The 22,539-nt window shown below is 44.1% G+C and overlaps 1 protein-coding gene across 2 annotated transcripts in view; it reads left to right on the top strand.

Annotated features, from left to right (window-relative positions):
* Positions 1 to 16,588, top strand: part of ARHGEF26 (Rho guanine nucleotide exchange factor 26) — a 176,684-nt gene extending 160,096 nt beyond the window's left edge. For both annotated transcript variants that reach the window (XM_089672608.1, XM_089672609.1), the window contains one exon: positions 13,259 to 16,588. In XM_089672608.1, coding sequence (XP_089528734.1) covers positions 13,259 to 13,401 — 143 coding nt within the window. In that variant the 3' untranslated portion in view covers positions 13,402 to 16,588. The remainder of the gene's footprint in view (positions 1 to 13,258) is intronic.
* Positions 16,589 to 22,539: the final 5,951 nt, after the last annotated feature.

Genomic DNA, 22,539 nt, shown 5'->3' with positions numbered 1-22,539 from the left:
TTCAAAGAAAAATTCTTACTTACTAGAGCAGGTGAACAGAGCTGATGTTTTACTGGATGGCTTTATTTATAAAGGTCACAATCTTTGGGCTGCCCAGGTGAGAAACCCTTCTAGAGTAAGATTTTTTTTCCATCCTTTGTGCCTTATTACGTCAAATAGAACATAATTACAGATATGTTTTATATATATATATATCTCAGTTTCAAACTTAAATTTAACTGTAACTCCACCAAATAACTTTAGATAGTTCCTCTGGTAGCTTCGTATTTAGTGGTTCTACAGACAGAAGGTTTTTTACCTTCATGCATTCTATGCATAAAAGTAAGAAACCTCCTGGAAGCAGCTCCCCCTTTACTTACCAAAGTCCCATCTCAATCCAGCAATGTGCATGAGAGCTGCAGCTCTCCTGGGGCTCTCTCTCTGCTCATTGGCTCACAGCCAGAAATCCAGTTAGGAGAGAGTGGTGGGCGGCGCCGAGCCACATTCTGTGTGTGAAAGGACAATGTCCATTCATTGGAGCATAGCTCAGGAGCGAGCCTGCTTGAGTGCCTCCATAGCAGGAGGCTTCATGTTTGGGGCACTCAGCAGGGGGGGGTGGAGCCGGGACTTCCAGCAGGGGACCCAAAAAGAAGAGTATCGGTGCTGCTATGTACAAAACCATTGCACAGAGCAGGTAGGTACAACGTTTGTTGTTTTTGTTTGTTTTTTTATAAAAAATGTTAACCTTTAGAATCACTTTAAAATATATTTTCTGTAAGTATTTGATATTGTAGCTTCTCTATTCAGATTTTTCCTACTTGCTACCATTAGAAATACATGGAAGGACTTTGGGTGCTGCTTAAAGTACAGACAGTATATGCCATCACTGAAATTTTATATATGTGTTCTGCTTTCTTCTTCTTTTCCTTCCTTCCATCCTGCTTCTTTTTCTGCCTTCCTTCTCTTTCTTCCTTCCTTCTCTTCCTTCCTTTGAGACCAAAAGGTAACTTTTTGGCCTAAGAGCAAAACATTATGTGTGTGGTAGAAACCTAACACTGCACATCACCCTGAACACACCATCCCCACCATGAAACATGATGGTGGCAGCATCATGTTGTGGGGATGCTTTTCTTCAGGGACAGGGAAGCTGATCAAAGTTGATGGGAAGATGAATAATCTGAACATAAAAAAAACAGAGGCCAATTGTGGACTTTAGAGGCACTGCGACAAAAATATTTTTTAAAATCACTTTATTACAGGAATATACACCATACACATCAGTTACATATATGTTATGTAACAAGGTTAGCTCGGCAGCGGGTGTGTGTGACCCCCTGGATGGGTGCACAACACAAAAAGATAGGCACAGCACAACAATAGTGGAGGTGAAAACAAACAGGTGCAATTTATTTACAATATTTACAGAAAAAATGATAAACAAAAAGAGACATCAAAATAAATCCTGGCCAACTTGGCTACTTACTGCAACAACAGCTTTTCCCTAGCTACCCACTAGGTACAGCCTGCTGCTATACCTAGTTGCTAGTACTGGGAGGTTAGCCACACAGGCTTTGGTCTCTCTGCACACAGATAACAGGTCAGCTCCCCAGACAGTTCAGGCACAGATCTGGTTCCAGGGTGGAGCAACTCCCTAAGCACTCTGGGAAGCTTTATACAGGTGTTAATGAGCCCACTACCTTCAGCTGGGCTCATTATCTCAGTGCTGAAGGACTCAGCACTTCCCTCTAGTGGTACAAATCCCCATAAACCCTGAATCTCGGACAAATATATCGTCCATCCAGGACGCAACCAGGTGATTTCACCTGCCTACTGTCACATACCCCCCCCTCTGGTTTCAACCTTGGGGTTGTAACACCAGTAGCCAGGCAGGCATGTACCCGGGATAAAGCATCCACATTTCCTATCTGAACACCGGGGCGATGCTTCACCGTGAAGGTAAATTCCTGTAGGGCCAGAAACCACCTATTTACCCTTCTATTTATTATTTATTTATTTATTTATCGAGTTTATATAGCGCCAAAGGGTTTGCTCAGCGCTGTACAATAGAGGGGGGACAATACATGAAACAGTACAGTAACATCAAACAGCACACAAGGGGTAAGAGGGCCCTACTCTTTCGAGCTTACAATCTAGGAGGGAGGGGGTAGAGGTACAGGAGGAAATGGCTGTGGGGGATGGAGTGGTAGGAGGAGGGAAGGGCAGCGGCTGTTAGGTGAGGGTGGGGTAGGCTTCCCTGAAGAGGTGGGTTTTCAGGGAGCGCCTGAAGGTGAGGAGGGAAGGTGACAGTCTGATGGATTGGGGTAGTGAGTTCCAGAGGATGGGGGAGGACCTGGAGAAGTCTTGCAGTCGTGCGTGGGAGGAGGAGACCAGGGAGCAAGATAGAAGGAGGTCCTGTGAAGAGCGAAGGGTACGGGTAGGGTGGTACTTGGGAATCAGGTCGGTGAGGTAGTTAGGGGCAGTGTTGTGAATGGCTTTATAGGTCAGAGTGAGCAGTTTGAATTTAATGCGTTGGGCAATGGGGAGCCAGTGGAGGGAGAGGCAGAGGGGGGTGGCAGAGGTGGAGCGGCTGGTGAGGTGGATGAGTCTGGCAGCTGAGTTCAGGATGGTCTGAAGCGGGGAGAGTTTGCACTGGGGTAGGCCGATGAGGAGGGAGTTGCAGTAGTCAAGGCGTGAGATAATCAGGGAGTGAACGAGTAGTTTAGTGGTGTCTGGGGTAAGGAAGGAGCGTATTTTGGCGATGTTGCGAAGGTGGAGCCTGCATGTGTTTGTGAGTGATTTGACATGAGGTTGGAAGGAAAGGTTTGAGTCCAGAATGACGCCAAGGACCTTGGCTTGCTGGGCGGGATTGATGGTGGTGTTGTTGGTAGTGATGGAAAGGATGGGGGGGGGGGCACGGGAAGGGGGAAAGACGAGAAGCTCGGTTTTGGAGAGGTTGAGTTTGAGGAAATGGAGCGACATCCAGTCAGAGATGTCGTTTAGGAGGTGAGTGATGCGGGCGGAGAATGTGGGGGTGAGGTGAGGGGTGGATAGGTAGATTTGAGTATCATCAGCATAGAGGTGGTAGTTGAAGCCGTGGGAGTGTATGAGTTTGCCAAGGGAGGAGGTGTAGATGGAGAAGAGAAGGGGTCCAAGGACAGAGCCCTGGGGGACCCCAACAGAGAGGGGGAGGGAAGAGGAGGTGGCGCCGTTGTAGGAAACGCTGAAGGAGCGTTGGGATAGATAGGACGAGAACCAAGAGAGAGCGGTGTCTCTGATGCCAAGGGAGAGTAGTTTATTAAGGAGGAGGGGGTGGTCGACTGTGTCAAAAGCCGCAGAGAGGTCTAGGAGGAGGAGGACAGAGTAGTCGCCTTTGGCTTTGGCGGTTAGTAGATCGTTGGTGATTTTGAGGAGGGCAGTTTCGGTGGAGTGTAGGGGACGGAAGCCGGACTGTAGTGGGTCAAGGAGGTTGTTGTCAGTTAGGTGGGCGCTTAGGCGATCGTAGACCAAGCGCTCAAGGAGCTTGGACATGAGTGGCAGCAGGGAAATTGGTCTGAGGTTGTTGAGGTCAGTGGGGTCCAGGGAGGGCTTTTTGAGTATGGGGGTGATGTGCGCATGTTTTAGGGGGGAGGGGAAGACGCCAGTAGCGAGGGAGAGATTGAAGATGTGGGTAAGGGAGCGGATGAGGGAAGAGGGGGGTGACCGGAGGAGTTGAGAGGGGATAGGGTCCAGGGGGCAGGTAGTGAGGCGGGCTTCTGAGAAGACTCTGGTGACTTCCTCAGTGGTAGTAGGGCTGAAGGAGTGCAGTGATGGGGGGGTTACGGTAGGCAGGGCCTTGGGTGTGGTGGGGGGCAGTGCCGTTGCAAGGTCAGAGGAGGGGAGAGATGAGAGGGTGATGGAAGGGGGGAGGCTAGATGGGGAGGTAGACTGCAAGTTGACTATGTCCTTGCGGATTGCGTCAATCTTGCTATGGAGATGAGTGGCAATCTCGTGGGCGGTAAGTGAGGTACTGAGTGGAGGAGGGGGGGGAGAGAGCAGGGAGTTGAAGGTGGAGAAGAGTCGGCGAGGGCAGTTTGAGAGGGTGTTGATCAGGTCAACGAAGTAGGCCTGCTTGGCGGCGTGGAGGGAGGAGGTGTAGGTGAGGAAGGCAGATTTGTAGAGGGAGAATGCATGAGGGGACCTGGTTTTGCGCCATAGTCTCTCCAGCGCACGACTGCGACGTTTGAGGCATTTAGTGTGGTCATTCTGCCATGGTTGGAGCGGTCTGGGTTTGATGTTGCGTGTGGTTAGGGGTGCCAGAGAGTCTAGGGTGGCTGATAGTGAGTCGTTGTACGCGGTGGTGGCTAGGTCAGGACATGACAGTGGAAGGATGCTGTCGTGCAAGCGGTCGGCAGCCGAGTGGAGGGGGGCCGGGTGCAGGTTGCGGAGGTTGCGGCTGGTGATGGTTTGGCGCACTGGGGGGGGGGAGTTAGGGGAAGGGGAGATGGAGAACGTGAGGAGGTGGTGGTCGGAGAGAGGGAAGGGGGTGTTAGTGAAGTGGTTAAGGGTACAGAGGTGGGAGAAGACGAGGTCCAGGGTGTTCCCATTGATGTGGGTGGAGGATTGAGTGTGTTGTGTGAGCGCGAAGGAGGTGGTTAGGTGGAGGAGTTGAGAGGTAGCTGGGGTGTGGTCGTTGATGGGGATGTTGAAGTCCCCGAGGATGATGGTCGGTAGCTCAGAGGAGAGGAAGAAGGGAAGCCAGGCGGCGAAGTCATCCAGGAAGCGGGCTATGGATCCGGGGGGCCTGTAGATCACTGCGATCCTTAAGGGGGTGGGTGAGAAGAGCCGGATGCAGTGAGCCTCGAAGGAGGAGAAGGTTAGGGAGGGGGGGTTAGGGAGGACCTGGAAGGTGCTCAGCGGTGATAGGAGCAGGCCGACACCACCACCTTTGTGACCACCCAGTCTTGGTGAATGGGACCAGATGAGACCTCCATGAGAGAGTGCCGCAGGGGAGGTAGAGTCGGTGGCCTGTACCCAGGTTTCGGTGATGGCTAGGAGGTTGAGGGAGCGGGAGATAAAGAGGTCATGGATGGCAGTTAGTTTGTTGCAAACCGAGCGGGCGTTCAGAAGTGCAACCGAGAGAGGGGGGATGGATGTGGGGAGGAGGTGCACAGGTATGAGGTTGAGGGGGTTGCGGCGGCTGGCCTATTCTATTGGTCTCCTTATTTTGAGCCATCCATTTCAAGGGAGCGTGATCTGTGATCAGGTCAAAATGTCTGCCCAGCAGATAGTACCGAAGGGAATCTAGGGCCCACTTTACCGCTAAACACTCCTTCTCAATCGTGGCGTAATTTTCCTCGTGAGACTTTAGCTTTCGGCTGAGATAGATTACCGGGTGCTCCTCCCCCTGCCAAACCTGGGACAGCACTGCTCCTAAGCCAACATTGGATGCATCTGTCTGGACCACAAAGTCTTTTGAGAAGTCTGGTGAGTATAGGACTGGCTGGCTACATAAGGCCCTTTTTAAAGACAGGAAGGCTGCTTCAGCCTCAGGGGACCACTTAACCATGACAGACTCCTTCCCTTTTGTCAGGTTGGTTAGGGGTACTGCCATAGAAGCAAAATGGGGAATGAATCGCCGATAGTAGCCAGCAATTCCTAGAAAAGCCCGTACCTGCTTTTTGTTATTTGGGCGTGGCCAATTCTGTATTGCTTCCACTTTGTTTATCTGAGGTTTTATTACCCCTCTCCCAATAGTGTACCCCAGGTACTTGGCCTCCTCCTGTCCAATCGTACACTTCTTTGGGTTGGCCGTAAACCCAGCTTTCCATATTGAGTCTAGCACAGCCTGAACTTTTGGCAAATGTGAGGCCCAGTCTGCGCTATGGATAATCACATCGTCCAAGTACGCTGCAGCATACTTCTGATGGGGATGAAGAATCTGATCCATTTTTCGCTGAAAGGTGGCCGGTGCATTCTGTAACCCGAACGGCATTCTTTTATACTGGAATGACCCTTCTGGGGTTACAAATGCAGTCTTCTCCTTTGCCGACTTAGCTAGGGGAATTTGCCAATAACCTTTCGTCAAGTCTAGTGTTGTCATGTACCGGGCTGCTCCCAGTCGGTCGATTAGTTCATCTATCCTTGGCATGGGGTAGGTGTCAAATTTTGTAACTTTATTCAACTGTCGAAAGTCGTTACAAAATCGCCAGCTCCCATCTGGTTTGGGCACCAACACTATGGGGCTGGACCAGTCACTTTGGGACTCCTCTATCACCCCCAAATCTAGCATTCTCTGTACTTCCCCACGTATTGCCTCCCGTCGAGCCTCTGGGATTCTATAGGGTTTCAGTTTTACTCTTTCACCCGGTGGGGTGATAATGTCATGCTCCACCCCCGAGGTTTGTCCCGGCAGCTCAGAAAAAACCTCTGTGTTGCGGAGCACAAACTCTTTAGCCTCCTGTTTTTGAATTGTAGACAAGGTGACTGCTATTCCAACCTCCGGAACCAAGCAGTTAGATGGCGCTGGTGACAAACCCTCAGCAACTAGGGATTCCCTGTCCCTCCAGGCCTTTAGCAGATTGATGTGGTAGATCTGCTCCGGTTTCCGCCTTCCTGGTTGTCTGACCCTGTAATTCACCTCACTCACTTTCTCAATCACCTCGTATGGGCCATGCCATTTGGCCAGGAATTTGCTTTCAACCGTAGGGATTAGCACTAGCACTCTATCTCCTTCAGCAAACGACCTGGTCCGGGCCCCCCGATTGTACACCCTCTGCTGCGCTAACTGTGCTTGGGACAAATGTTCCTTTACGATAGGCATGACCTGGGCAATTCTATCTTGCATTTGGGCGACGTGCTCAATCACACTCCGGTGGGGAGAACTCTCACTTTCCCAAGTTTCCTTGGCGATATCTAACAGCCCCCTTGGGTGTCTCCCATAGAGCAACTCAAATGGTGAAAACCCTGTGGAGGACTGGGGTACCTCCCGGATGGCAAACATCAAATAGGGTACTAAATAATCCCAACCCTTTCCATCCTTATCTACCACCTTCCTTAGCATTTGTTTCAGGGTTTTGTTGAACCTTTCCACCAACCCGTCAGTTTGGGGATGATACACAGAGGTGCGCAACTGTTTTACCTTGAACAGTTTGCAGAGCTCTTTCATCACCCGGGACATAAAGGGGGTTCCCTGGTCCATCAGCAGTTCCTTTGAAATACCCACTCGGCTGAAAACGAGGAATAGCTCCTTAGCTATTGTCTTGGCAGAGGTATTTCGGAGTGGAATTGCTTCTGGATAGCGGGTGGCATAGTCGAGTATGACCAACAGGTACTGATGCCCCCTAGCGGATTTCACCAGCGGACCTACCAAATCCATGGCAATCCTTTCAAAGGGGACCTCAATGATGGGAAGAGGTACCAGTGGACTACGGAAATGGGGCATAGGGGCCGACTTCTGACACACAGGGCAAGAGGAACAGTAATTTTCCACCTCCTTAATGACCCCAGGCCAATAGAACCGCTGCAGTACTCTTTCCCGTGTTTTCTCCGCCCCCAAATGACCCCCAAGGATGTGTCCATGGGCCAACTCCAACACCAACTTCCTGTAAGGTCTGGGCACCACCAGTTGCTCAATGGTTTCTTCTGCCGCCTGAGCAACTCGATAGAGTAGGTCCCTTTCCACAAGGAAGTATGGATAAGCAGCAGTTTTCTCAGGACTCACTAGTTGGCCATCTACTTTTACTACATTTTCCCGGGCTTTTATCAGCGTGGGGTCTTTCAGCTGTTCGGTGGCAAAATTTTCCCTATGCACCTCTAAGTCCAAGAAATCCAAAACCGGCAGATTTTCATCTGAGGAGGTGGGCTCCTCCCCAGTCCCTTGGGTCTCCCCAGCTAGTACCGACAAGGGGAACTTGGGAGAGACCTCACCACACTCAGACGCTTTCTGGGATTCACCTTCCTGGTCTGCAGGGGAGACAGTGGGGGGGTCAGAACAATCCCAGAATTTTGGAAAATCCCTCCCCACAATGGCATCATGTGGTAAATGAGGTACCAATCCTACCTGATGAGACAGGTTACCTTTGGGGGTCTCAAAAAACACAGTAGCCACGGGATACTCCCTAGTGTCCCCATGCACACAAATCACTGCCACCTTTTTATGCCCAGAGACCTTTGTAGTGACCATCTCCTCTCTTATCAAGGTTACCAAGCTACCTGAATCCAGCAACCCCACAATATTATTTCCATTAACAGTCATTTTGCACAAATGTTTCTCAGTGCCCGGGCTGGCCGTGCATACCACTGTCGCAAACAGCGACTGACGTTTATTGCTCAGAAAGTCACACTGCATAGGCTCATCCACCACTGGGCAATTAGCTGCAATATGTCCCTCTTGCCGGCAGCGGTAACAAATAATTTTTTTCACCGCTTCTTGTGGCCTTGGCCTTCCTGGCCGCTCTTGCCAGACATTGGGTAATACTCCCACCCTCTCACTCTCTCCACCCTCACCCCTTGTAGTCATCTTACCCGCCACTGGGGATGGTCTGGTCTTAGGGTGGAAAGTCCGTGAGTCTCTGGAAGAGGAGGTCAGGTTCTCAGTAGCCAAGTATCTCTCCACTAGATCCACCAGCTTGTCTGCAGTTTCTGGGTCTCCATGGCTGACCCACTTTTGAATAGTATTAGGCAGAGACCTTAGGAACCGATCCATGACGACACGTTCCACAAGTTTTGGGGCGGTCAAAGTCTCTGGCTGCAGCCACTTCCTGCTCAGGTGAATGAGATCATACATCTGTGACCTGGGAGGTTTCCCAAGCCGAAAAGTCCAATTATGTACCCGCTGAGCACGGACAGCGAGGGTAACACCCAACCGGGCCAAAATTTCCACTTTTAGCACATCATAGTTTTTGGCTTGGTCCGGCTCCAGGTCATAGTAAGCTTTTTGCGATTCTCCAGTTAATAATGGGGCCATCAATCCAGCCCACTGTTCTTTAGGCCACTTTTCCCTTTCAGCAGTCCTTTCAAAGGTGGTTAGAAACACCTCCGGATCATCCTCTCCAGTCATTTTTGGCAATAAACGGCCCACAGAAAATGATGGTGTTTTACCAGAATCATCACCAGCCTCAGTCTGCTGCCTCTGCTGGAGCTGCTTCAAAACAGCCTCAATTTGTTTCTGGTGTTTCTGGTCCTGTTGCATCAGCAATTCCCTATGGTGGACCTCTGCTTGTTCCAAGGCCTTCTGCTGGGCTGCAATGCTCTGCTGGAAACTTGCATTTGCCTGCTGTTGATTGGCATTTGCCTGTTGTTGATTGGCATTTGCCTGTTGTTGATTGGCATTTGCCAGAGCCAACTGTCTGATTATCTCCTCCATGCTGGCCTTTAGTTACCACAACTGCCCGCCGTCCTCCACCATATGTAACAAGGTTAGCTCGGCAGCGGGTGTGTGTGACCCCCTGGATGGGTGCACAACACAAAAAGATAGGCACAGCACAACAATAGTGGAGGTGAAAACAAACAGGTGCAATTTATTTACAATATTTACAGAAAAAATGATAAACAAAAAGAGACATCAAAATAAATCCTGGCCAACTTGGCTACTTACTGCAACAACAGCTTTTCCCTAGCTACCCACTAGGTACAGCCTGCTGCTATACCTAGTTGTTAGTACTCGGAGGTTAGCCACACAGGCTTTGGTCTCTCTGCACACAGATAACAGGTCAGCTCCCCAGACAGTTCAGGCACAGATCTGGTTCCAGGGTGGAGCAACTCCCTAAGCACTCTGGGAAGCTTTATACAAGTGTTAATGAGCCCACTACCTTCAGCTGGTCTCATTATCTCAGTGCTGAAGGACTCAGCACTTCCCTCTAGTGGTACAAATCCCCATAAACCCTGAATCTCGGACAAATATATCGTCCATCCAGGACGCAACCAGGTGATTTCATCTGCCTACTGTCACAGTTACTGCACTAAGAATACAAGACTCCCATAGGGGGGGTAGAGTATTCTATGCTGGTTACGAAACTCTTCAAATATTTTTCTTATTAAAATTGACACAAATGTACCGTATCCCAGTAAAGATATCAAAAGGCATAAATCGAATGTTGATATGGGTAATCACATAGTATAACATAATATCACATAGTATACAATTGTTTGTGAATATAAGATTTCAAAATACCTTGAGGTATTGGTTGCAGAGCAGAAAGTGTGTCGGGATTGATGATAATAACGCATGGACCAAACGCGTGTCAAGCAAGGCAGCAGGGGGATCCCATAAGGATGGAGCACCACTTGGTAGTCCCCATAGAGGGGTTGTTTTCAAAATCTAAAAAAGGTTATAGATCATAAAAAGGCTATATAACCCTTCCCCAATCCATATCGTAATATAATAAAGGTCAAATAATGTGTTAAGCTAACTTTCCAAAGATAAAGGCTGTAAGATTGATGTGAAACATTGATTTTAAAGCTCAAAAGGTCACTAGAGAGTATTCACTGAGGTAGTAAATGTAGATAAATATATAAGGGCCTCAAAATTATCCACTCGGCTCTGATGGTTGCTATGCAATATATTTAAAACCTAGAAAAAGCCCAGAGAAAAGGGGAGGGAAAAATAAAAAAAAACGTTGAGAGAAGATATTTATACATAATTCCATTGTGTTGGAGCTAGCTCCAATAAGGACCACTCCAATATCGGGTAAGAACACTAATTGCCGAACAATGTACTGACCTTGTTGTAATACAGGCAAGGATGAAACAATGGGGAGGATAGAGTCAATATGGTGCACTACCTCAATTCTACAAAGTAGGAATAGCCCAAGCAGCTGGGGTGGTAGAGCCAATATGTCTCTGTAAATACAAAGATCATACAGGTCTAAGGCTCGATAAATAACTACAGAGAATAATCTCTCAAAAGTATATATGAATGGTATAAAGTATAAATAATATACAACATACAACATATACACTACCATACCTAAAAGAGGGTATAGTCAACGGCCAGTGTCGCCCTGAACGTTTCCTGTAGTGGAGCCCACTAAGGGCTTACCTAGAGGTAGAGCTGCCCTGCTCTTAGGGACTGCCAGAAGATGAATTGGGGGTGTCAGAGGAAGGAACCACACACACTCTGTCCTGCTGTGCCTGCAGGATCATTGGATGCGGCTCCCTCTTATGCGATCTCAGTGTGGGATGCCAAATACACAGAGGAACGGTGTGTGATGTCATCACACCCGGCCATTGACGGCCGCGCATATGCAAAGCGCAACACACCCACCGCAAGGGAAGGGACGGGGACATGACGAAAGCGACGCTCGCCCAGCATCGGCTACTGCACAACCCCGAAGGGGGGTGGAGCGGCCCAACATCGCCGCATAACAGACCCCGTCCACCTGCGATCGGCGGGATATCCAAGACCAACTATAACGGCGCTACCGGCCGCCTGCTGACCAAAGCCATAGAAACACCAGTGATCCATGATACTACCCCTTGGCTACTCCCACAAATTCATGTCACAGCCGACCCAAATGGGTGACAAGAGGCACAAATAGAATGGGAATAGGGGAAGGAAAGAAGGGACAAGGAAAGGGGAGAGGGGTAGCACAATACCAGGGGGTACCCCAGACACATATCTGCAAAAAATAAACGAACAGCATAGAACAATAATACAGGATAAACAACAAAATAATATGATAATACCAGTTGGTAGATTGCTCAGCCAATGGAAAATCAATATACATGAATACGCATAAATAGATAGATCCATAAACACATAAGATCATACACATCAAATTAGAGGCAAAAAAGAAGGTTCATTATAACCAAAACCTCCAAAGTATCATATATTATATCCAAGATCTTAAAGGAATGGTTTGTAAGACACATTTTCATTAATGCCTTGCAATATTGTAGTATTTAGCCGTTCTATCCAAAAGGTAGATGGATGCAGCCAGATACAGGGCAATCTTAGAAGAAAACCTGTTTGAGTCTGCAAAAGACTTGAGACTGAGGCGGAGGTCCACCTTCCAGCAGGACAGTGACCCTAAACATACAGCTAGAGATGCAATGGAATGGCATCTCTTTTTCTTCCTTCCTTCTTTCCCCTTTCTTGTTCTCAAATGTTTGTGCAGCACTTCATAAAGTAAAGGGAGACCATACAGTAACTTTACAGTACAAGAAAAGAAAGCTAAAAGGGACCCCCTCGTGAGACTTTACAATTTAAAAAGGAGGGGCAAGTGATACAAAAATGTAATAACTGTATAGGGATGAGTTGATTTAGAAAGTTGGTTCTTGGGTAAAGACAGGCTAGCCTTCCCTAAAGAAATGAGTAATGTACTTCAAATGTTGTCTGTCTTTTCAAATCTGCAGCTTTATTGTTCAGGAACTTCCTGTTTTAAGGTGCCACCTGTCTCCCAACAGTGCTTCAGTGTTGTCATTCTGTCACTTGCATCTCTAGTTGGGATTAAATGTGGCTGTGCTGAAACACTTGGAGCAGGCATGGTCAACCACTGTCACTATCAGAAAGCTGGTCAGGAGTAGTGACCTGCAGCTGATGCTGGAGCAAATGCAGCTAGACCTATAGCGACTGTAGGAGATCAGCAGCAGCACTATGATACACACAAGAGTAATAAATAGAGAACACTTTTTGTTATTTTAAAATGGCTAATGATGACGGTGTACAGTGATTTAGAAAACCAAATATCATGTAGGTATGGACACATCTACTTTAAAAGCTGGCTCTGAGTAGAGACTCCATCTGATGGAATTAATAATTTGGGTGTATAGCTTGAATTGTTTTTTAGCTTGAACTATGGTAAAGACAGTATACAGTTGCTGACATTCAAGTGTATATTTGTTTTTTCAGATTTTAACCATAATTCTCTTTTCTGACAAATTCATATGTTAACAAAAATTATGTAATTGCCTTTTTCACATTTGGGCATATTCACTGTAAGAGTCAACATATATGGTGAGCTACACATATAGCAAAACATTTTAGTTATTTGAACACACAAATGTTGCGCATATGGTTATTCCACATCATTTATTGTGGTTGCAAATAACATGCATGTGTGCGTGATCAGATGTTTTGAGAGTAGATTGCGACTGATTCAAAACTTCAAGATCAGTGAATGATCATTAGCAAACATAGCAACAGCGACCACTTAATATTCCTTTACAAACTTTATTCTGTGTGTATCTGTATTTGTTCACTCTGGTAGTACATGGATGTATAGATACTGTGTGACACAAGGAGATATTTGTGTTCTTTCCCAATACCAAGTGATCATTATGGTTTTCTTTGTCTTTGAAGGATGGTATGAAGGGGAAAGACTGAGGGACGGAGAGAGAGGCTGGTTTCCCATGGAATGTGCAAAGGAAATTACATGTCGGGCTACACTAGAAAAGAATATGGAGCGCATGGGACGTTTGCTAGCCCTGGAAACCAATGTGTAGATTCCAATGTTAACCATTTCTTTACTGCAACATTTGCACTATTGTAGCACCACTGTGCATAAGGAAGTTAAAGGGAACACAATCTTCAAACTTTTTTTTGTTGTGAGGGTACATGTTCTCAAAGCTATGTAAACTCTTTACATAAGGGACTGGGCCAAGGATATCACAGCTCCCTGCTTGTCAGCTGTTATTATCTCCTTCTTCTATCTCTGAAATTTGCTAGAGAAAGTTTAAACTGGTGAGGCCTATATACAGAACAGAAAATGCCTTTACTAAAGACCTAGAAAAGCTCTCAGATTCTTTATCAAGCTCTGTATGAGCATGAGAATTAGCAGGGTGATGGAGAATCGTCCTTGTATAATGTTTCATAGCCAGGGATAGGAATGCAGAAGTTCATGATTAGACTCTCATGTATGTTACTAATAGAAATGTTGATTATGAATGTATATTATCTACAGCAAAGATTAGAACATCTGTATGTGGAATGAATATTGTATTTGTATGAAAGGAATACTAAGAGTACTTTGAAGCAGCCATATTTATTAATTTTCTTGTTTAATGATCTGTAGAAATTGGTGTACTGTGGTAAATGTGGCTAAGTTTCTTCATCCCAGAATTGATATTGATGCATACATGACTTACAATAGATCTTATGCCTCCCCAGTGAGTCTTCCCTATAGTATCTCTTAAGATAGTGGTTTAGAACATATGCACTGGTGATCATCAAAGGCAAAACCTGTCCTTTGATCTTTTTATGAACTTACTGGTTTATCTTTAAAAGTCCTGAAGTCCTACCATACATAACTATCTACCAACCTAATGTTACCCACATGTACAAGAAAGGTCCCCATATATTGGGAGATTGGTGAGGTACTCCATAGAAGACAATTTCACCTGTTCAGATATAAACTATAGGACAACTGTGTAGATATCATAGGGTTTGTATTTACTCATAGGGGTGATTACTAAAACTGGGGAACACAGAATCTGGTGCAGTTGTGCATGGAAACCAATCAGCTTCCAGGCTTTATTGAACAAGCTAAAGTTAGAAGCTGACTGATTAACATGAATCATTAAAAAAGAGGACTTTTGCTGTGCTGCAAAAATTTAGCACATCGTCATTCGCCTAAGCTAAGTGCAAAATTCCTTTGCAAAGTGAAAATTTACTTTGCAAAGTGAAAAGGCTTTACTCTTAGCAAAAATTGGTCCAAAATAAGGTTTCTGAGGAATCACTGATATCACAATAGCAAAAAAAAACAAAATAGAAAAAAAACTTTAGTCTTATAATGTAGTGATGTCAGTAGTACAAAGGGTACCAACATTCAGGAAATATGATTTCCCACAGCCAATCATGTGTTTGTTTTAAGAATTGGAGACTGGTACATTTGAGGACAAAACAGGTTGTTAAACTTGCAGCTAAATTTAGTCAAAAGGAAGAGAAAAAACTTTATACATGATACTTATGGCTAATAATTGTTAATGATCTGACATCCCTGTCCTTTACATATTAGGACATCAATATACAGTGCCTTGAAAAAGTATTCATAGCCCTTGACATTTTCCACATTTTGTCATGTTACAATCAAAAACGTAAATGTATTTTATTGGGATTTTATGTGATAGACCAACACAAAGTGGCACATAATTGTGAAGTGGAAGGAAAATGATAAATGGTTTTCAAAATTTTTTACAAGAAAATATCTGAAAAGTGTGGTATGCATTTGTATTCAGCCCCCCTGAGTTAATACTTTATAGCACAATCGTTCGCTGCAATTACAGCTGCAAGTCTTTTTGGGTATGTCTCTACCAGCTTTGCACATCTAGAGAGTGACATTTGTGCCCATTCTTCTTTGCAAAATAGCTCAAGCTCTGTCAGATTGGATGGAGAGCATCTCTGAACAGCTATTTTCAAGTCTTGCCATAGATTCTCAGTTGGATTTAGGTCTGGACTTTGACTGGGCCATTCTAACCCATGAATATGCTTTGATCTAAACCATTCCATTGTAGCCTTGGCTGTATGTTTAGGATCGTTGTCTTCTTGGAAGGTGAACCTCTGCCCCAATATCAAGTCTTTTGCAGACTCCTAACAGGTTTTTATCTAAGATTGCCCTGTATTTGGCTCATTCCATCTTCCAACACCTCTGACCAGCTCCCCTGTCCCTGCTGAAGAAAAGCATCCCCACAATATGTTGCTGCCACCACCATGTTTCATGGTGGGGGTGGTGTGTTCAGGATGATGTGCAATGTTAGTTTTCCGCCACAAATAGCGATTTGCTTTAAGGCAAAATAGTTTTGGTCTCATCTGACCAGAGCACCTTCTTTCACATGTTTTCGGTGTCCCCACATGGTTTCTCGCAAACTGCAAATGGGACTTCTTATGACTCTTTCACAAATGGCTTTCTTCTTACCACTCTTCCATAAAGGCCAGATTTGTGGAGTGCATGACTAATAGTTGTCCTGTGGACAGAGTCTCCCACCTGAGCTGTGAATCTCTGCTGCTCCTCCAGAGTTACCATGGACCTCTTGGCTGCTTCTCTGATTAATGCTTACCTTGCCCAGCCTGTCAGTTTAGGTGGATCGCCATGTCTTGGTAGGTTTGCAATTGTGCCATACTCTTTCTATTTTCGGATGATGGATTGAACAGTGCACCATGAGATGTTCAAAGCTTGGGATATTTTTTATAACCTAACCCTGCTTTAAACTTCTCTACAACTTTATCCCTGACCTGTCTGGTGTGTTCCTTGGCCTTCATGATGCTATTTGTTCTTTAATGTTCTCTAGAAAACTTCTGAGGGCTTCACAGAACAGCTGTATTTACATTGAGATTAAATTACACACAGGTGGACTCTATTTACTAATTAGGTGACTTCTGAAGGCAGCTGGTTCCACTAGATTTTAGTTTGGGGTATCAGAGTAAAGGGGACTGAATACAAATGCACACCACGCTTTTCAGATATTTGTTTATAAAAAATGTTGAAAACCATTTATCATTTTCATTCCACTTCACAATTATATGCCACTTTGTGTTGGTCTATCACACAAAATCCCAATAAAATACATTTAAGTTTTTAGTTGTAACATAACAAAATGTGGAAAATTTCAAGGGGTATGAACACTTTTATCAAGACACTGTACTAATTTGACATAAGCATTGCATCAGTTTCTGTCTAGTAAATTGGTGCAGAAAGTAGAATAACCTACAGCAACTATTTGAACCTCAATTTTCCATGATACAACTACAATCAGTCTGTAGGTTGCTTCACTTTCCACAATGTCTTTGCTCTTTATAGTGTAAATACAGATTTGTAAACAGCTTTTCAGCAGACTGAGCGTGTTAATACAAGCACGTTTCAGTTTTGGGGCCAAGTATTTTGTACCTTACTACTCTTTAGGAATGATTGTAATGTCATTGTAAGTTTTAAACTGGAGGCCTGTCACTGTTAAATTTCCATGCTAGAGTAAATTCATTGTATGTTTGGTCTAATACAGAATACTGTGATGTTTTATCATTTTTACCACTGTATATAAAAGATTTTAATAATGTTAATGTTTGTATTGTTTTGTTTTTTTTGTTATTGGAGTTTACATAAAGTTGATGTAGAAATTGAGGAATCTGCTAAATTTCCTTAGATCTAAAATTACTTCTTAAAGGGTAAGTCCAACCAAAAAAGCTCACTGTTCCTCAAAACCACTCATTGTAGGTATCTGAAAGGTAATGCATTCAGGGATTCTAGTCAGGAGCACAGCTGAAATTATTTAGTAAGGTTTTAAAAGAACAGGATGAATATTTTCACCTATCTGTAGAATTGTGGAAAATCTACTGTTAGTGGTCTGTGAGGACAACTTTAGGTAACACTATACTAGAAAAATATAAATGACAATAAACTTGGTAAACTTCTCTTTTTATATGCACCATTGTGGGATATGAATTGACCCAATGCTTCACCCTGGCAAGATTAGCATAGCAAATAATAGTTGGAATAAACTTTTTCCTTATGGGGCATTTAAATATGTTTTAGAAACACAAGCACATGAGAGCCTGGAGTGAATTTATTCCATATAGGGATAGTGAATGTGTGTCTATAATGCAACTATACTTGACATGTATGTTCAATTAAAGTATTGTAACATAAAAGGGAAAAAAATGGACTGATACAGAATACACTCCCAGGTATCCCAGGAAATTCTATTTTTCTCCACCATCTACTATTTGACAGTGTCAACAACTTCCAAAAACTTATAGATGTCTTCCTCATGTAGAAGAATATACAGGACCATGGGAATTTTTTTTTTTAAATAAAAATCATGCACACATAGACATACGTAGGTTGAACTGGATGGACCTGTGTCTTTTTTCAACTTTTTAAATGTAAACATATAACGATCCACTGAGGAACAGAGAAATTGTGAAATAGTAATTTATAATGCCACCTTCAGGAGGTTGGAGTGCTAACAAAGAAAACATCTTAAAGTGGTTGTAAAGGCTCAAGGTTTTTTATTATGCATAAAGGTAAAAAATATTCTCTGTGCAGCATCCCCCCCATGCCCTCTCTTGATCCAGTGATGTGCACTAGAGTCTTAGCAATCCTGGGACTCCCTCTCCTCATTGGCTCCCGCTGCTGTCAATCACAGCCAGTGAGCCAATGAGAAGAGAGAGGGGACTGGGCCAAGCTGCCACTCCATGTGTGAATGGACACATGGAGCAGCGGATGCCCCCATAGCAAGCTGCTTGATCTGGGGGCACCTGACAGGAGGGAGGGGCCAGGAGTGCTGGCGGGGGACCCAAGAAGAGAAGGATCTGGACTGCTCTGTGCAAAACCACTGCAAAGAGCAGGTAAGTATGATGTGTTTGTTATTTAAAAAAAAAAAAAAGCTTTTAATATCCCTTTTAAGTGTATAACTCTTCCTCTGTCCAGCACGCTTCAGTTTTTTGCTAGTGTCCCAAAAGTTTCTTCGGCTCTGTTGAAAATAGTAGATTTTTTTGCTAGCCCTCTTAGCTTTGTGGATTTTTTTTTTCAGTGACTTTAAAGCAGAACTACACTGTATCTGAGCACCACAAACCATTTAACCATTTGATTAATTTTTAATATTCAAAGCAAATCCCCCATCCATCTCTCAATTATTTATTTTTCTGAGAAATCACTTGAAAAAGGTTGGCTAATTCATGTACCATTTACTTCCTGGAATCCATCTGCCCTTAGCTCAGGTATACAGGCAATATGGTGTGCTTAGCTAAGAAAACCCTGAAGACTCCTGGCATGTATGACATCATTTGCGTAGGCCTGGAAACTTGGAAGTAACTAAGGAAATGTAAATAAAACTGTTTCAAACAAGTAACTATGGTATACTTTCCTATCTATTTACTAATGCTAGCAGCATAAGGATTCAAAATGGTGTTGACTGAGAGAGAAAAGTTCCACTTTAATCAAGATTTCTTGCTATATCGTTGCTTGAACTGGTCCATGCATAGCAGCTATTCTCAGCATTCGTTTTGGAGGCTGGATCCCTTTGAACTGAACGTGTGGGGCTAGTTTTGCATTGTGCTTTCCAGACCTTATTTGTACTGTGCTAGTTGGCCTGAGAGCCCTCTCCAGGTCCAGAATTGTCCAGAATTGTGGCACAGCCCCAGGTGTGACCCTGTTTCTGATGACTTGCTTAGATCGGTTGAGTTGGAGCATTTGAAGCTGTCTCACCATTTGTACCACTGAGCAAATTTTCCTGCCACTGGCAGCTTTTACTGCATAAGGGTTAAGGCTGAGTGATCGAGCACTAACTTTATCTGCTAGGTAGAGTGTTGTGTGTGTGCTGCAGTCTTTCCTACTAGTCAGCATTCTCCTGAATTTCTGTATGGTTTCCACAGCTTACCCCCAGTGACTTGGTCACCTCCAGCTGCCTAAAACCCTCTTCAGCACCAGCTGCTCAGATTTATGAGTACTTAAGGCCTTGCTTCACCCAGGGACTGGTTGCATTGCTTCTCTGTAGCAGCAAATTGTTTTACCAAAGATAGATAAAGGGCAGTCCTGCACCTGTGGGTGACCTCATCCCACATTCCCCTAGTGGTTCCAAAAGCATTTACCTATCGCCCTAGTAGCTAGCTTGAAAAAGAGGCATGGCCTCTAAATGCATTTCTATGTAGACATTTCCGGTCTTCAGGAGGTGACTTAGGTTGCGGCGATGACGCAGTAGTGGTGGTTCCCAATCCCCGGTGCTTGTGCGGTGAAAGCTTCTCACACAGGCATCCCAACATGGACCTGCTTCCTTTTGGCTGTGTAATCCGCTTCCCCTCCTGATTGGACAGAAGGTTGGGAGGTTTGGGTGTCTTCACACACCACCCAGCAGCTTGCCTACAGACCGATATTTACTTCCATCGTTCTCAACAGGATCTATTACAGGGCTGCATAGACTGAAGACATTATAAAATAGGCATTTTAAAATAAACGTATATCCTTTTATGAACTTTAGTTAACTATCTTTTGCTATTGTATATGTGTGCTGTTAGTACACTTTTTGGAACTCAGCCTAGCCAGAGTCAGCCTACTCTGCACTTTAGTCCCTCAGTTGTTCATAATAGTCTTTTCTGGTCCAGGATTTAGAAGCATGGACAGGACATGTGGTTGAGACTTTCTCTCCATTTCCTCCTCCTGAGGTTTCAAAACCAGCAACTATGGGGGCAGGAAGTGCATATGTAATTTATACAGTAGATGCATGTTTAGAGGTATTTATAAATTCAGATAGTAGAGGGCAGCAGATCCCTACACTAGTTAGCAACTTCCTTTAAAGATTTTATTTTCCTGCAGCCAATGCGTTTTGGGGGCTCAACACTCCCCCTTCATCAGGGCTAAAATAAAGATCATGCAGATGCCTGGACTGAATATGACTTTCAACACTTTAGCAAACTCCTCTGAGCAGCTTCCAGGACTGTACATCACCTATGACGTTATAATATATCATAAGGTTCAGCCCTCTTATACCACAAAAAATGAATGGGACTAAAAGGACCTAACCTCTAGCTGATAAAGTGATATATTATGAGGTTCCATCTTATACTGTAATAGATTTTACTTGATCTTCAGTTAGTTTGTTGCTGTCTCAGCCAATGAGGAGGCAGAGACCTGGGGCAGCCGAGGCTGTCATTCACATCACTGGATCGCAGTGGGGCTCAGGTAGGTATTGAGGGGGCTGGGTGCATTGCTGCACACAGAAGGTTTTTTACCTTTATGCATAGAATGCATGAAAGTAAAAAAAACTTCAGCCTTTACCACCACTTTAACTCCATTTCCAGATCTATTTCTTAGCCTTTTTTGTTTTTTTTAATCTTACCTTTTGTGTGAACTAAACTTCTTCACCTTTATTGATATTGATAATACTTTTCCTGTTTTTTTTTTCTTTAGTTTTTAAAGCCATCCTGATGAATATTGTTACAATACAGAGTCGATAAAATTTTTAAATTGTTCATGATTTTACATTATGACCCATTTAAAGTAACTTTAATGCTGAACTACAGGAATTATTATTAGGAACCAATAATTAGGGGTAGGCACTGTTACTACAGTCATCTCCACTAGCTTCTGGGTCTTGTACTGAATGACCTAGCAAACAATGGAGGTCGCTCGCTCAACGCAGTCACCATTCAGAGAACGCTGTTTTTGTTTAATGCATGTGTAAATTCTGTACTTAGATATATAGAAGAAAGATCGCAGATAAACAGATACAACTTTTGTAGCAAGATTTGTTTCATCTGTGTATCACTTGAGGCTAGTCACTTCACTGGGTATATTTGAAGGTTTACAACCACTTTAAGGAATGATTGCAAGGCTTTGCAATTTACTGCTCATAAATGAAGTATAGCTACTTTATTATTAATTTCTTTATTTTTGAGGCTGGAAATGATGACAGGTGAATACTTTGCCATTGTTATATTGCCATTTTAGAACAAATAGTCAATGAACATAAAACAACACAGGGAGGCAGCAGAACACCAGTGTTCTGTTCTTTACTGTTTTGCTCTCAGCGTATTTAGATGTACAGCAAGGGCACTGCCTATGAGTCCTTGGGATCCATGCTGCTAGCTCCTATTTCCCGTATGATGTATTTGTTATTTTGTACAGTGTGTGTGTGTGTGTGTGTGTATATATATATATATATATAATTTTAATGAATATTTAACAAATACCAGCTTACATTGTGCATACCGGTGCATAAATTGAAAGACTTAAATCAAATCCATATTATATTTGGGGTGTGTACCCTTTGTTTTAAAAACAACCTCCATGAGCCAGTGAATATACCTTGCTGTGTGTTTCTTTACGACATTACTGTGTGTTGCATTAGGTTAGGGCAACATATTCATTTGAAAGGGCTATCTGCTGCATCTGAATCACACTTAGTGTGCAACTCTGTTTTAAATTGCACCTCACCAAAACACATTGTGCTTTGTTACCACACATTTTGTTGCACTAGTAAAGTGCATTGGGGTTTTATTAAAAATGATCAGTGCATCTGCAAAAGGATGTGTGTTTTTCTGCAGATTGTGAGTGATTTGTTCTTGCGTTCCTGCTTTGCACAAATGTGAATGGAGCCTAAGGATTTTGCAGGCATATAGTCCAGTATATGATTACTTAATAATACTAAAACAGGTGCTAATGATCAACAACATAACACGTAGGTTAAAACGCAATTATTAAATTACATGTGTAAGAAAAATGAGTACACAATGGCAAGAATGAACACAGCAATATGACACAGGATGGTCTTACTGCATCAACAAGGTGTCTCATAGGCAGAAATTTCAAGGAAGACAGATGTCTCCATGTGTGCTGTCCAAGTTCTTCTGTACAAGCACAATAAAACAGGCAACACCAAGGACCAATGAAAAGGCCAATGTTTGGAAAACTTGCCTGCCAAGTTCCCCCCCCCTTTTTTTTTTTTTTTTTAGAGAGGGGGGGTTCTCTTTCCCATCCAAGTCGGTGTTTTTCTTAGACAAGTTTTCCCATTGATTTGCCCTCTGCTCTGTTTTTTGTAGTCTTTTTCTCTTTAATCACTCCCTGCTGTGTACCTAGCAAAATGCCAATTCCAGTATATTTTTTGCAGCTCCAGTTCTTATACCAGGTACCTTGTTTTTCTTCTGGGCTCTGGCAC

This window comes from Staurois parvus, unplaced genomic scaffold, assembly GCF_062004578.1.
Source record: "Staurois parvus isolate SC_StPar_1 unplaced genomic scaffold, SC_StPar_1.0 ptg000131l, whole genome shotgun sequence".
Classification (NCBI taxonomy): Eukaryota; Metazoa; Chordata; class Amphibia; order Anura; family Ranidae; genus Staurois; species Staurois parvus.
This window is presented reverse-complemented; position numbering and strand designations above follow the sequence as displayed.